Source organism: Oncorhynchus tshawytscha, linkage group LG01 (genome assembly GCF_018296145.1).
Source record: "Oncorhynchus tshawytscha isolate Ot180627B linkage group LG01, Otsh_v2.0, whole genome shotgun sequence".
NCBI lineage: Eukaryota > Metazoa > Chordata > Actinopteri > Salmoniformes > Salmonidae > Oncorhynchus > Oncorhynchus tshawytscha.
Genome location: NC_056429.1, coordinates 14,558,538 through 14,573,609, shown reverse-complemented (window position 1 = coordinate 14,573,609; position 15,072 = coordinate 14,558,538). Strand labels below are relative to the sequence as shown.

General features: G+C 40.2%; 1 protein-coding gene across 2 annotated transcripts; it reads left to right on the top strand.

The window, feature by feature from the left end:
• The first annotated feature begins 1,100 nt into the window (after window positions 1-1,100).
• LOC112224143 (ferritin, heavy subunit) lies at window positions 1,101-14,573 on the top strand. 2 transcript variants are annotated; one of them, XM_024387612.2, is made up of 4 exons: window positions 1,101-1,196; window positions 1,447-1,555; window positions 2,346-2,492; window positions 13,412-14,573. In XM_024387612.2, exons 2-4 carry the CDS (start codon window positions 1,520-1,522, stop codon window positions 13,712-13,714), a joined length of 486 nt encoding a protein of 161 aa, XP_024243380.1. In that variant the 5' UTR covers window positions 1,101-1,196; window positions 1,447-1,519; the 3' UTR covers window positions 13,715-14,573. The 2 variants fall into 2 exon arrangements, with proteins under 2 accessions (XP_024243380.1, XP_024243297.1); XM_024387529.2 differs by having other exon boundaries at window positions 1,112-1,555.
• Window positions 14,574-15,072: the final 499 nt, after the last annotated feature.

Sequence of the window (15,072 nt, the reverse complement as noted above, 5' to 3'; positions counted from 1 at the left end):
TAACGATCATTCCACAGGTGCATGTTCATTACTTGTTTATGGTTAATTGAACAAGCATATAAACCGTGTTTAAACCATTTACAATGAAGATTTGTGAAGTTATTTGGATTTTTACAAATTATATTTGAAAGGCAGGGTCCTGAAAAAGGGACATTTTTCCCCCCTGAATTCACATGATTAGTATCCTGTTTAGTATGGTGATAAAATTACAATTTGGCCGGTGTCCAGGGGGTAGGGACCACTGGCCTATGGGGAAGTCCAATTCTGCACTGTTGGTCTAAAAGACATGTCTGGCTGATTATGGGATGCTTATGCCATTGTTCTAAAATCCAGGAACAATACAGTGTAATGAACACGATGGGAGACAGAGAGCTGGTTTCAAGCACAGGGCGCAGCAGGTCTTTATTGTATTGGGCCACAGGAGGAGGCAGGTAGCTGGGTCCAGGGGCAAGCAGGTCATACACAGAGGGTCCAAAAAGCCAACAGTACAGGCAGGGAAAAGGCTAGTAATGTCATCCGAAATAGAAGGTAATAAATTGATAACAGGAAATCCGATAGGCTAAAGTACAGGCAGGGAATAGGCGTCGTTAGTGAGGCAGGCAAAAACGATCATAAACGGGGGGTGCAAATTAGGGGGAAACCCAGAGCTCCAGATAGCAGTGTGTCACAAAACAAACAATACATCACAATGATGGGGTGCAAAAACTGAACTAAATAGTGTGTGATAATGACATAAAGGTTTGTGAACAGGTGATCAGAATTCAGGTGATTAGGATCTGGAGCGTGAGCTGCGTTCAGGGCATCTATGTGTTTGAGAGTGGGAGTTGGAAGCAGACGTTACATTCAGCACTTAAAATATACAAGAACTGTGTTTATTCAAGCAAATACCCCGCTTTCAAAAATAAAGTGATTCTATTTTATTTTGACTAAACCGAACTTATTTTCTGACGCGCAACATGCTATCCCAGCATAATTCGCATGCATTAGCCACTGTTCATGCCCACTTTTTAATTACACAATTTTCACTAATCGTTGTTGAATTTTACTATTTGTAATTGACCTTGCGCTTCACTCTCATTTAGGGCAGTGTCGATCACACGCACCGGATGAACTTGAGAATCTGAACTGGAAACGATTTCTCCATTTCTAAATTATCATTCACTCTCGCAACCAAAGACTGCAACAACACTTATAGTGTATGTAGTTGTTTATATTACGCTATTAATGTAGTATTAAAGGATCAATATTATCACACGTTTATGTGAAGGTATGGGAAGGAGATAGTGTCGTTCAATCGAGATAGTTGTGAGCTAGCCAACTTTCGACTTCATCAGTTGTGCAATAACGGTTGTTGTTACAATCTAATCACCGTCGGGAATTTTTAAACATGGCTGAAATAAGTGTCAAAAGATTAAAGACCAGCCTGCCTATCTGTAAAATTCACAGACCATTTGTCGGGAGCAGGGTGAAACAGAACCTCCCTGCGGTCGTTGAGGAGAGTTTGTGCGGAGTATCTACAATGCTTATGGAGATTGCTTACAGACTTGATGCACTGGTAAGGGCGACCTAACCATCCAGCAATAGGCTATAAGTGCAAGTTACTTGTTTACAAAATGTTCTATGGGAAAATTGGATGTTTATAAATAAAAGCTATTTGAAATTGCATGGATTTTTAAAAATAAAAATAATTTATGGCCTGAATCACTGAAAGGTTTTCAACCCTCTGTCATGTATTTAAGCAATAAGGCACGAGGAGGTGGGTCTACATTATGAACTATGTTAGGTGGTTCGAGCCCTGAATGCTGATTGTCTGACAGCATACCACGGGAATGACAAAACATGTATTTTTACTGCTCTAATTACGTGGGTAATAGCAGTAATATATATGATATATGGCCAATATACCACTTCGTGTCGCGTCGTGCGTAAAAACTACCACTTAGCTTTGCGTCGTGCCTGAGAACAGCCCTTAACCGTGGTATATTGGCCATATACCACATCTCATCGAGCCTTATTGCTTAATTATAAGCTAAGTGGTTCGAGCCCTGAATGCGTGCCTTTTTGCTTAATTGAGAGCTCATCGTGACTGTCATTCCACAACATTGCATAACTAATGTGTACAAGCAATGAATCTTGCAAGTCTTCATCTTATCGTTTATTTCCATTTCCATACTTAGTCATATTTGCACAGGTCTTTGATGAGTTGATGAAATGTACCAAGTTGCTTAAAGTTAGTCACAATATGAATTAAGCTGTATGCCATCCAATACAGCAATATATGTCAATAACCCACTTGTAAATGGATCATTCTCACTGGAGTTACTCTATATGATTCACTCTTCCAGGCCAATATATTTGAGCAGGATGATATTGCCTTGCCAAGGGTGGCAGCGTTCTTCCATGAGCACTCTGCGCAGGAACAGGCGCAGGCTGAGGCCATGCTGGACTACCTGTCAGACAGAGGGGGACAGTACTGTAATAAAGACATACAGGTACACTGTAAGACTTTAATGTCATTTCAACAGTAAAACACTATAGAATGCACAGTAAAATACCTTAAATGTGTTTTACAGCATTAATGCTGTAGATTGTACTACATTATGGATCAAATGCTGAAAAATACTGTTATTAACTGTAATTGTAAGCCTGCTGTAGAAATTACTCTAACTTACTGTATTTCTTTACAGTAGTCCCTGAACACTGCTGTAGTTGAAGGTGCCAAACTCTCTGTGGTGTGTGAAAGAGAGCTGTATCTCATATTTGAAATCAAGACTGTTCTCAGGGCAGGTCTACCGGTTTTACTTTTCTTAGCAGTTACTTTTAGCAGTTACTTTTCTTAGCAGGTTACGTGAATTAACGCAGCATGTTATGATAATTAGGTGAAGGTTAGGAAAGCTAAAATGCTAACAATGTCCCGACTCGAACCTATCTACAACCAGGCCTGCCCTGAGAACAGACTTGATTTCCAATAATGCGATGCTCTGCGCCAAAGGGTCTGTAAGGGAAGACTCATGAGAAAATGATCTTTCTGTTCTACTCAAGCTATTTTGTATTTTCGTGGAAAAGCAGCCTAAATATTTTTGAGCAGCTGCTAGGTATGTACTAATTCCATATACAGTTGTGGCCAAAAGCTTTGAGAATGACACAAATATTAATTTTCACAAAGTCTGCTGCCTCAGTTTGTATGATGGCAATTTCCATATACTCCAGAATGTTATGAAGAGTGATCAGATGAATTGCAATTGATTACAAAGTCACTCTTTGCCATGCAAATGAACTGAATCCCAAAAAACATTTCCACTGCATTTCAGCCCTGCCACGACAGGACCAGCTGACATCATGTCAGTGATTCTCTCGTTAACACAGGTGTGAGTGTTGACGAGGACAAGGCTGGAGATCACTCTGTCATGCTGATTGAGTTTGAATAACAGACTGGAAGCTTCAAAAGGAGGGTGGTGCTTGGAATCATTGTTCGTCCTCTGTCAACCATTGTTAACTGCAAGGAAACACGTGCCGTCATCATTGCTTTGCACAAAAGGGCTTCACAGGCAAGGATATTGCTGCCAGTAAGATTGCACCTAAATCAACCATTTATCGGATCATCAAGAACTTCAAGGAGAGCGGTTCAATTGTTTTGAAGAAGGCTTCAGGGCGCCCAAGAAAGTCCAGCAAGCTCCAGGACCGTCTCCTAAAGTTGATTCAGCTGCGGGATCGGGACACCACCAGTACAGAGCTTGCTCAGGTAGGTGTGAGTGCATCTGCACGCACAGTGAGGCAAAGACTTTTGGAGGATGGCCTGGTGTCAAGATAGGCAGCAAAGAAGCCACTTCTCACCAGGAAAAACATCAGGGACAGACTGATATTCTGCAAAGGTACAGGGATTGGACTGTTGAGGACTGGGGTAAAGTCATTTTCTCTGATGAATCCCCTTTCCGATTGTTTGGGGCATCCGGAAAAAAGCTTGTCCGGAGAAGACAAGGTGAGCACTACCATCAGTCCTGTGTCATGCCAACAGTAAAGCATCCTGAGACCATTCATGTGTAGGGTTGCTTCTCCGCCAAGGGAATGGGCTCACTCACAATTTTGCCTAAGAACACAGCCATGAATAAAGGATGGTACCAACACATCCTCCAAGAGCAACTTCTCCCAACCATCCAGGAACAGTTTGGTGACGAACAATGCCTTTTCCAGCATGATGGAGCACCTTGCCATAAGGCAAAAGTGATAACTAAGTGGCTCGGGGAACAAAACGTCAATATTTTGGGTCCATGGCCAGGAAACTCCCCAGACCTTAATCCCATTGAGAACTTGTGGTCAATCCTCAAGAGGCGGGTGGACAAACAAAACCCCACAAATTCTGACAAACTCCAAGCATTGATTATGCAAGAATGGGCTGCCATCAGTCAGAATGTAGCCCAGAAGTTAATTGACAGCATGCCAGGGCGGATTGCAGAAGTCTTGAAAAAGAAGGGTCAACACTGCAAATATTGACTCTTTGCATCAACTTCATGTAATTGTCAATAAAAGCCTTTGACACTTATGAAATGTGTGTACTTATATTTCACTATTCCATAGTAACATCTGACAAAAATATCTAAAGACACTGAGGCAGCAAACTTTGTGGAAATTAATATTTCTGTCATTCTCAAAACTTTTGGCCAAGACTGTACTATATACTTCTATATACCTGCAGGTTTTCTTAATTAACTACGCTACTAACTATCTCGCTAACGTTAGCTTGTTTGGATTGTGTTAGCTAACAGTATATCCAAGTTGACATGTCGGTCTGTTGCGTTGATCTTTCTTGCTGGTAAAATAATTTGTGATATTGTAGCTATAGAGCAAATCATTTTAGTATTAACAACGTGCAGAAATCCATATGTTTGTTTCTTTGGATAGGCTACTTAACCCGTGGGTGCATGACATGGTGCTAACGCTATGGTATTATTAGTGGCAAAATGGTCATAGGCTTCACCAGACAAAAATACAGTTCGTCTAGGGAGGGAGCGAGAGTTTAGCTATGTCGAATACACCTTTAGTTTGTCAACAGCCACGGACTGACATTTTATTTAGCCTTGTAGTGTATAATTATTTTGTTTAGATTGTGTGGTTGGCATGAGTTGCATAGTAACATATAGCTTGATAGCTCTTGGTGTGTGAATGCCATTTGGTGGCTGGGGGTAGTGTAATTTTCATATTGCAGGATGGCTCGTAGCTGGAAGTAGCTTTATTGGGAATGTGCAGGTGTAAATCCTGCAATTTCTGTTTCCTAAATATTAAAGCATTCATTACTCATGCAAAAAATACATAGAAATGTTGTGAACTACAGTTTTTGCTTGTGGGATAGAGTGCCCTTGCACTGAAGCATCAGTACTTGTTACACTACCCCGACCTCATCCTGCAATTTGGGCGACACAAACGAATGAGGACACTAAGGTTTGAGAGCAAGCACTCCTACTTCAAGGAGTGTGCCTGAAAACTTGTCTGAAAGCCACTCCAGGATTACTTATGCAGTGGCCAATTGTTTCCACATAGCATTGAAGTTGTTGGTGTCATGAATTCATTTGAGGAGCAATTATATAACAACACCATTCAGGGAGCCGGACAGTCAAAAGGGTTCACAAAGCAAAGCACTGCAGAGGTGTTTAAAATTGTATACAAAGCAAAAACATACACTAAAGGCCGTGTTGTAATGGGAGAAAATGATGACGGATACACATTAGGAAAGATCTCACTGATTCTGGTCACAGAATCACAGGTGCATTTAATTGTTGGGTGGTATCAGTCTGTGTCACTGGTTGAGCTCAGGGTTAATTTTATACCAGATTCTCTGATTAATTACAGTCGAAGTCGGAAGTTTACATAAACTTAGGTTGGAGTCATTAAAACTGTTTTTTCAACCACTCCACAAATTTCTTGTTAACAAACTATAGTTTTGCAAAGTCGTTTAGGTACTTTCTACTTTGTGCATCACAGTAGTAGTGGTGATAGTAATAGTAGTAATAGCAGTGATAATAATAGTAGTGGTGATAGTAATAGTAGTAGTGATAGTAATAGTAGTGATAGTAGTAGTAGTAATGATAGTAGTAGTAGTGATAGTAATAGCAGTGGTGATAGTAGTAGTGATAGTAGTAGTAGTAGTAGTAGTAGTAGTAGTGATAGTAATACGAGTGGTGATAGTAATAATAGTGGTGATAGTAGTAGTAGTAGTGATAGTAATAGTAGTGATAGCAGTAGTGATAGTAATATTAGTAGTGATAGTAATAGTAGTAGTGATAGTAATAGTAGTAGTGATAGTAATAGTAGTAGTGATAGTAGTAGTGATAGTAGTAGTAGTAGTGTTGATAGTGATAGTAGTAGTAGTAGTAGTAGTGGTGATAGTAGTAGTAGTGGTGATAGTGGTGGTGATAGCTGTAGTGATAGTAGTAGTAGTGGTGATAGTAGTAGTAGTGATAGTAATAGTAGTTGTAGTAGTGGTGATAGTTGTAGTGGTGATAGTTATAGTAGTAGTAGTGGTAGTAGTAATAGTAGTAGTAGTAGTGGTGATAGTAATGTAGTAGTAGTAGTAGTAGTAGTAGTAGTAGTAGTAGTAGTGGTGATAGTAGCAGTTGTAGTTGTGGTGATAGTAGTAGTGGTGATAGTAGTAGTAGTAGTTGTAATAGTAGCAGTAGTGATAGTAATAGTAGTAGTGGTGATAGTAGTAGTGGTGATAGTAGTAGTAGTAGTTGTAATAGTAGCAGTAGTGATAGTAATAGTAGTAGTGGTGTTAGTAGTAGTGGTGATAGTAGTAGTAGTAGTTGTAATAGTAGCAGTAGTGATAGTAATAGCAGTAGTGGTGATAGTAGTAGTGGTGATAGTAGTAGTAGTAGTAGTTGTAATAGTAGCAGTAGTGATAGTAATAGTAGTAGTGGTGATAGTAGTAGTGGTGATAGTAGTAGTGGTGATAGTAGTAGTAGTAGTTGTAATAGTAGCAGTAGTGATAGTAATAGCAGTAGTGGTGATAGTAGTAGTTGTGATAGTAGTAGTAGTAGTAGTTGTAATAGTAGCAGTAGTGATAGTAATAGTAGTAGTGGTGATAGTAGTAGTGCTGAATGTTATAGTGGTGATAGTAGTAGTAGTAATAGTAGTAGTGATAGTAATAGTAGTGATAGTAGTAGTAGTAATGATAGTAGTAGTAGTGATAGTAATAGAAGTGGTGATAGTAGTAGTGATAGTAGTAGTAGTAGTTGTAGTAGTGATAGTAATATTAGTGGTGATAGTAAAAGTAGTAGTGATAGTAGTAGTAGTAGTGATAGTAATAGTAGTAGTAGTGGTGATAGTAGTAGTAGTAGTTGTAATAGTAGCAGTAGTGATAGTAATATTAGTAGTGGTGATAGTAGTAGTAGTAGTTGTAATAGTAGCAGTAGTGATAGTAATAGCAGTAGTGGTGATAGTAGTAGTAGTAGTTGTAATAGTAGCAGTAGTGATAGTAATAGTAGTAGTGGTGATAGTAGTAGTAGTGATAGTAATAGTAGTGATAGCAGTAGTGATAGTAATATTAGTAGCGATAGTAATAGTAGTAGCGATAGTAATAGTAGTAGTGATAGTAATAGTAGTAGTGATAGTAGTAGTGATAGTAGTAGTGATAGTAATAGTAGTAGTGATAGTAGTAGTAGTAGTAGTGTTGATAGTGATAATAGTAGTAGTAGTAGTAGTGGTGATAGTAGTAGTAGTGGTGATAGTGGTGGTGATAGTTGTAGTGGTGATAGATGTAGTGGTGATAGTTGTAGTGGTGAAAGTTATAGTAGTGATAGTAATAGTAGTGATAGTAATAGTAGTAGTAGTGGTGATAGTAGTAGTAGTGATAGTAATAGTAGTAGTGATGGTGATAATTATAAATCAAATCAAATTTGATTTCAAATCAAATCAAATTTTATTTGTCACATACACGTGGTTAGCAGATGTTAATGCGAGTGTAGCGAAATGCTTGTGCTTCTAGTTCCGACAATGCAGTAATAACGAGCAAGTAATCTAAATAACAATTCCAAAAAAAACTACTGTCATACACAGTGTAAGGGGATAAAGAATATGTACATAAGGATATATGAATGAGTGATGGTACAGAGCAGCATAGGCAAGATACAGTAGATGATATCGAGTACAGTATATACATATGAGATAAGTATGTAAACCAAGTGGCATAGTTAAAGTGGCTAGTGATACATGTATTACATAAGGATGCAGTCGATGATATAGAGTACAGTATCAACGTATGCATATGAGATGAACAATGTAGGGTAAGTAACATTATATAAGGTAGCATTGTTTAAAGTGGCTAGTGATATATTTACATCATTTCCCATCAATTCCCATGATTAAAGTGGCTGGAGTAGAGTCAGTGTCATTGACAGTGTGTTGGCAGTAGCCACTCAATGTTAGTGGTGGCTGTTTAACAGTCTGATGGCCTTGAGATAGAAGCTGTTTTTCAGTCTCTCGGTCCCAGCTTTGATGCACCTGTACTGACCTCGCCTTCTGGATGGCAGCGGGGTGAACAGGCAGTGGCTCGGGTGGTTGGTGTCCTTGATGATCTTTATGGCCTTCCTGTAGCATCGGGTGGTGTAGGTGTCCTGGAGGGCAGGTAGTTTGCCCCGGTGATGCGTTGTGCAGACCTCACTACCCTCTGGAGAGCCTTACGGTTGAGGGCGGTGCAGTTGCCATACCAGGCGGTGATACAGCCCGCCAGGATGCTCTCGATTGTGCATCTGTAGAAGTTTGTGAGTGCTTTTGGTATTTCTTCAGCCTCCTGAGGTTGAAGAGGCGCTGCTGCGCCTTCCTCACGATGCTGTCTGTGTGAGTGGACCAATTCAGTTTGTCTGTGATGTGTATGCCGAGGAACTTAAAACTTGCTACCCTCTCCACTACTGTTCCATCGATGTGGATGGGGGTGTTCCCTCTGCTGTTTCCTGAAGTCCACAATCATCTCCTTAGTTTTGTTGACGGTGAGTGTGAGGTTATTTTCCTGACACCACACTCCGAGGGCCCTCACCTCCTCCCTGTAGGCCGTCTCGTCGTTGTTGGTAATCAAGCCTACCACTGTTGTGTCGTCCGCAAACTTGATGATTGAGTTGGAGGCGTGCATGGCCACGCAGTCGTGGGTGAACAGGGAGTACAGGAGAGGGCTCAGAACGCACCCTTGTGGGGCCCCAGTGTTGAGGATCAGCGGGGAGGAGATGTTGTTGCCTACCCTCACCACCTGGGGCGGCCCGTCAGGAAGTCCAGTACCCAGTTGCACAGGGCGGGGTCGAGACCCAGGGTCTCGAGCTTGATGACGAGCTTGGAGGGTACTATGGTGTTGAATGCCGAGCTGTAGTCGATGAACAGCATTCTCACATAGGTATTCCTCTTGTCCAGATGGGTTAGGGCAGTGTGCAGTGTGGTTGAGATTGCATCGTCTGTGGACCTATTTGGGCGGTAAGCAAATTGGAGTGGGTCTAGGGTGTCAGGTAGGGTGGAGGTGATATGGTCCTTGACTAGTCTCTCAAAGCACTTCATGATGACGGATGTGAGTGCTACGGGCGGTAGTCGTTTAGCTCAGTTACCTTAGCTTTCTTGGGAACAGGAACAATGGTGGCCCTCTTGAAGCATGTGGGAACAGCAGACTGGTATAGGGATTGATTGAAGATAGTAGTTATAGTTATTATAGTAGTAGTAGTGGTGATAGCTGTAGTGATAGTAGTGGTGATAGTAGTTGTAATAGTAGTAGTAGTGATAGTAATAGTAGTTGTAGTAGTGGTGATAGTTGTAGTGGTGATAGTTATAGTAGTAGTAGTGGTAGTAGTAATAGTAGTAGTAGTAGTGGTGATAGTAATGTAGTAGTAGTGGTGGTGATAGTAGCAGTCGTAGTTGTGGTGATAGTAGTAGTAGTAGTTGTAATAGTAGCAGTAGTGATAGTAATAGTAGTAGTAGTGGTGATAGTAGTAGTAGTAGTTGTAATAGTAGCAGTAGTGATAGTAATAGTAGTAGTGGTGATAGTAGTAGTGGTGATAGTAGTAGTAGTAGTAGTTGTAATAGTAGCAGTAGTGATAGTAATAGTAGTAGTGGTGATAGTAGTCGTGGTGATAGTAGTAGTGGTGATAGTAGTAGTAGTAGTTGTAATAGTAGCAGTAGTGATAGTAATAGTAGTAGTGGTGATAGTAGTAGTGGTGAATGTTATAGTGGTGATAGTAGTAGTAGTAGTAGTAGTAGTGGTGATAGTAGTAGTAGTAGTAGTAGTAGTAGTGGTGATAGTAGTAGTAATAGTGGTGATAGTTATAGTAGCATTAGTAGTAGTGGTTATAGTAGTAGTGATGGTGATAGTTATAGTAGTAGTAGTGATAATAGTAGTAGTGATAGTAATAGTGATAGTAGTAGTAGTGATAATTGTAGTAGTGATAGTAATAGTGATAGTAATAGCAATCTCTCTCTTTCTATTCTTTCTATTTCCATGTTTGTCCTAGTTGACATATCTTAGCTAAGGAGGATCAGAGTTTCAAAGATTGGGGTGATAATCTGCATGTCACCGAGATTTATTTGAGACTTGTTTGCATCTCTCAATTCTCTCAGAAATCCTGCCATGCGGGTTGGGTCAGTAAATGATCTGCTTGCTCCATCCCGGAGCCTGTGTTGGCTTGCGGTTGCGCGCTTCTCTGGCTCCAATCTAGCCCTGCTCACTCCTCTCTATCGTCCTTCTCTCTCAGCCCCTTTCTCTCTCGATCTCTCTCTCTCTCATTTCTCTCTCAAAGACAGGCAGGCAAGCAGTTCTTGTTATAGTTTTTTGTAAAAATATCTCCCTGTTAAACTTTTCTTCTTTTTTCATTTTTTTAAATTTAGAGTTAATTTTTTTCTTACATAATCCTGTATTTTTAAGAATGACCTATTCTGATATCTTGGTTTGTGTATGGTGAAGTACATTATTGGCCAGTATTTGTCAATGTTCTTATCACTGTATCTCTCTCTGTCTCTCTCTCTCTTTCTCTCCCCTACTATCTGGAGTTGTAATGTTGCTCTTTTCAAATGTTGTTCTTTGTGGTTGAAGTGCAATTCATGTGTAATTCATGTTTTAAATTTGAATAAATATATATATTTGTACACATTGTTTTTCTTAAAATATTATGTTTCAGGGAGCTGTCCTTCTAAAGACAGCCTGCAATGCTGCTTAGTACTGTAAAATAATTGTATATTACTGTAGGTATTTCCCTGTAAATTTACAGCATTATACTGGCACCACAGTTTCCAGTTTAATACTGTAATTTTGCTTTACAGTAGTGATGCTGTAATATAGTTTACAGTATGAATTTCCTTACTGTAAAACATATTACAGCATCCCTGCTGTAAATGTACCGCATGGATGCTGTAATATGTAACATACTGTATTACAGCATCCTTGCTGTAAATTTAAAGCAAGAATACTGTAATAATTTTTACAGTAAGGAAAATTGTACTGTAAACGATATTACAGCATCACTGCTGTAAAGCAAAATTACAGTATTAAACTGGCAACTGTGGTGCTAGTATAATGCTGTCAATTTACAGTGAAAAGTTTTACAGTGTAGAGCTGCCCGCTTATAGAAATATAATGAACCACCACCCTTTATGGCATAGTTGACCTGAATGGGGATGCCTGTTCTACTCATTCTAATTCTGCGTGCCCACTGCTGGGGGAGAGGGGATGGGTTCCTCCTAACTTTAGGCAGTGCAGTAGGGCATGGGTCATGCATGCATGCCTTTTTCCTTCTGGCTAAATAAATTGGCACACTAGCTTGGTTTCCATTCAATTGGCCACAGATTTTCATGCGGATATCCTAAAATCTGCATAAAAACAATAAGCGCATTTTCCCACCAGATGTGAGTTTCCATCAAACTGACTTGTGGCAGATAAAAGGCTGTGCGTGATGAAGTAGTGCACATAAATTACTTTTGCGGTTAAGTTCCCATGTACGGAATAAAAAACATAAGTTCGATGGTCATCTCAATTTCAACTTTACCAATGGTTTTCACAACAAACTGTTGTGATTAATAGCAAACTTGCACAATCTGGTTAAGGGCAAGATCATTTTATTTGATCATTGGCAGCCAAGCACCGGTCACCAGCATTCAAATAATAGCTTACCCTCAATATTTGGACTATTGGAAATGTGCATGATCACAGTGCATTTACCCACCATGTGAAGTTCATCATAATGTTTTTAATCTGCCTATAAACGTCTCATGCTTTTCCACATCGTGGTGGTAGGCCCATATCGTGTGACTCCAAGTTTACTTTATTTTATCGATATTTGCACATAAAGGCATTTCCAACGTCATGTCTCGCATAATTAATTTTACAGACACATGAAATTGTACCAACATTTGCTGTTTCCATAAGCCCTGTCGTGACTTTTTCTTATGCGTCAGGTAATTATTTTGCATTAAATGGTTGTGTGGAAATCTGGTTACTGTCTATGCTTGGTGCTGGGGATAAGGGGTTGTGAGTGGACAGAATAGGAACGTCTGAGGCCAAGGGGGGTGGGGGGTTAAACCCTAACCCTGGAGCTTTTCCTGGGGCTCAGGCCTATTGCCTGTCAGGGTGTACATTTCCCCTGAGTTCCGGAAAATTGGGGAGATTAATGTGCAGGCGGAAGGACGAGGCATTAATTGTGTTTCCAGATGTACGGGGTGGCGTTGACACTTTAGTGCCGTGTCCTCTTTCTGCCTCCTCCAGTTTTACGAGTCATGTCAAATCGATCCCAAGTGGGACTGCTAAGGGGTCCATCATCAGCAATTTGGGACACCTTGTTATCCATTGATCTGTGAGGGCAAATGATGTGTCCTGAATAAGTCTATTCATCAGTTTTGATATTGTTACGATTTGTATTAAATTCTGCAACCAATTCTTCAACTTTGTTTGAAGTTTGGAAAGAAGTTGTCTGAAAGGCTTTTCGTTGTTTTGTTTATAAATCAGTTTGGATGGATTCATTTTCATAAAGATCATAGTTAAAGTAGGAGAGATATATTCAAGTGTTTTCAGATTTTAAGAAACTACAGTAGTATATTAATGAATTAAAGTAAAAAATATATAGTTATCCTTCAGTAAGGGGGACAATTAAGCGAGCTGTTCTGTTCTAACATCTACATTTTGATTATTAGAACAAGGTTTCCCATAGTCGGTCCTGGGGCCCCCCCTGGGTGCACGTTTTGGTTTTTGCCCTAGCACTACACAGCTGATTCAAATAACCAACTCATCGTCAAGCTTTAATTGTTTGAATCGGCTGTGTAATGCTTGGGCAAAAAAACACAATGTGCACCCGGTGGGGCCCCAGGACCGACTATGGGAATCCCTGATTTAGCAGAGCGACTTACAGTCAGTGCATTCTAATGGCCGTCTCTGTGTGTGTGTGCTGTCATTGTCCCCCAGAGGCCAGGCTGTGAGGAGGTGTGTGCAGTGATCCCAGCCCTCGAGCTGATGCTGGGCCATTGGAAGGAGGAGATGGCTGTGATGGTGGAGCTCAGCCAGCTGTCCAAGGAGCACAGCGACCCGCACTCCGCCAGCGTGGTCAAGAGCCGCTTCCTGGGGCCACTGGTGCCCCGTGTCAAACTGCTGGGAGACCTCCTGACCAACGCCCATAGAGTGGGCTGCACCATTGACCGCTCGGGGGGCTTTGGGGAGTACCTAATCAACCAGCTGCAGGAGGAGTTGACCAATGTCACCAGTGGATGAATCACTCACTCACTAGCGTGTGTTTCCATTAAAGAAGCCTACTTGGTGAGTTAGACTCACAAAACAAGCCTTTCCTGTCATGTCTGTGTTTTTTTTGTCTGGGCACCTATATTGTGTTATTGCTAGTCAGTAAGACCAATGTATTGTAGAAGACACTCCAAAGTCCTCTATGGAAATGATTTCTGAACTGAACAAACAATGGGGGATGGCTTATTTACAACTAGCTTCATTCTAGAATGTAAACTGAACCAAGCTATAGCACTTCTTCCAAATTCCTAAGCTTGAATATCTGCCCTGTTTTGTAAATGTTTGGTTCAACATATTGATGGGGGTGTTGGGTTATGTTAGAGAGGGTGGAAGGTCTTGAATCCAGTATTTTAAGTTCTAGAAACTAACAAAAATGAAGAATACATGTATTATGTACTTGATCTGGGCATTTAAAAGGGCACAGCCTCAGTGTATCATGTATGTATTCCGTAAGCAAAGTTGAGCCTTGATGTCTTAAAGGATGCTGTTGGATGCATTGAGAGGTAACAATGCGACAATCAAAGTTGATACTGTAATATCTGGTATTTGACAATCCTCACGGTATACTATGTTAAGTGGCTTATAATGTGAAGTATTTTTGTATTTACTATGTTACAAAGAGATCACTGATTCGTTAGAAATTCTGGGTTGATGATTAAGAGATATTGTTTGGGAATTGTCTCATCCATACACTTTGTGTCCACAAAATATATTGCCTTTAAATATACTGTTGAAATATTCATTATCCCTCTTCATCACATACAGTACAAAGTTACAACAATGTCTTCCTTTTGAAATAAAGTCTTGAAAAAAACCCTCTAAGCTCTCTTTGTTCTATATGGCTCATATAGTGTTTAATGTAATATAAGTGTTCGTAGTGACTTCAATTTCCTGACTGTCAAAGGATTCTTGATTGTTGCAGGAGTTTTGCATGGGATGTCATCACTGGTTTAATCAACTCACTATCGCCATCTAGCGATCCTAACCCAGACCTAGATATTGTGTGTATGTACTGATATGTACTGTCGACTGTGTGACGTTTTAAATGTATGTATTTCACTCCTTGACTGATCATGTTATGTACTATGTATGATGTCATGTTTCATGTGGAACCCAGGAAGAGTAGATGAGGCTTTTGCAGATGCTGATGGGGATCCCAATAAATACCAATAACAATACATTGAGGTTTTCAAGTAGCAGGCTTATCGTGGGGTATTTTTCTCCAGTAGGCCTGTCTATAAAAAATAAATAAAAATCCCTTCAAATCATAACAGCCATGAGAGCATTTCGTATTTAGAAAAGTATATTTATTTCAAACAAACAGGTCTGCC

What these genes read in the sequence shown, in the direction of transcription:
- LOC112224143 (XM_024387529.2), top strand. Translation starts at nt 1,388, where the DNA reads ATGGCTGAAATAAGTGTCAAAAGATTAAAGACCAGCCTGCCTATCTGT. An exon ending in CTTACAGACTTGATGCACTG is followed by an intron (nt 1,556 to 2,345) that starts GTAAGGGCGACC and finishes TCACTCTTCCAG; the next exon opens with GCCAATATATTTGAGCAGGA. An exon ending in ACTGTAATAAAGACATACAG is followed by an intron (nt 2,493 to 13,411) that starts GTACACTGTAAG and finishes ATTGTCCCCCAG; the next exon opens with AGGCCAGGCTGTGAGGAGGT.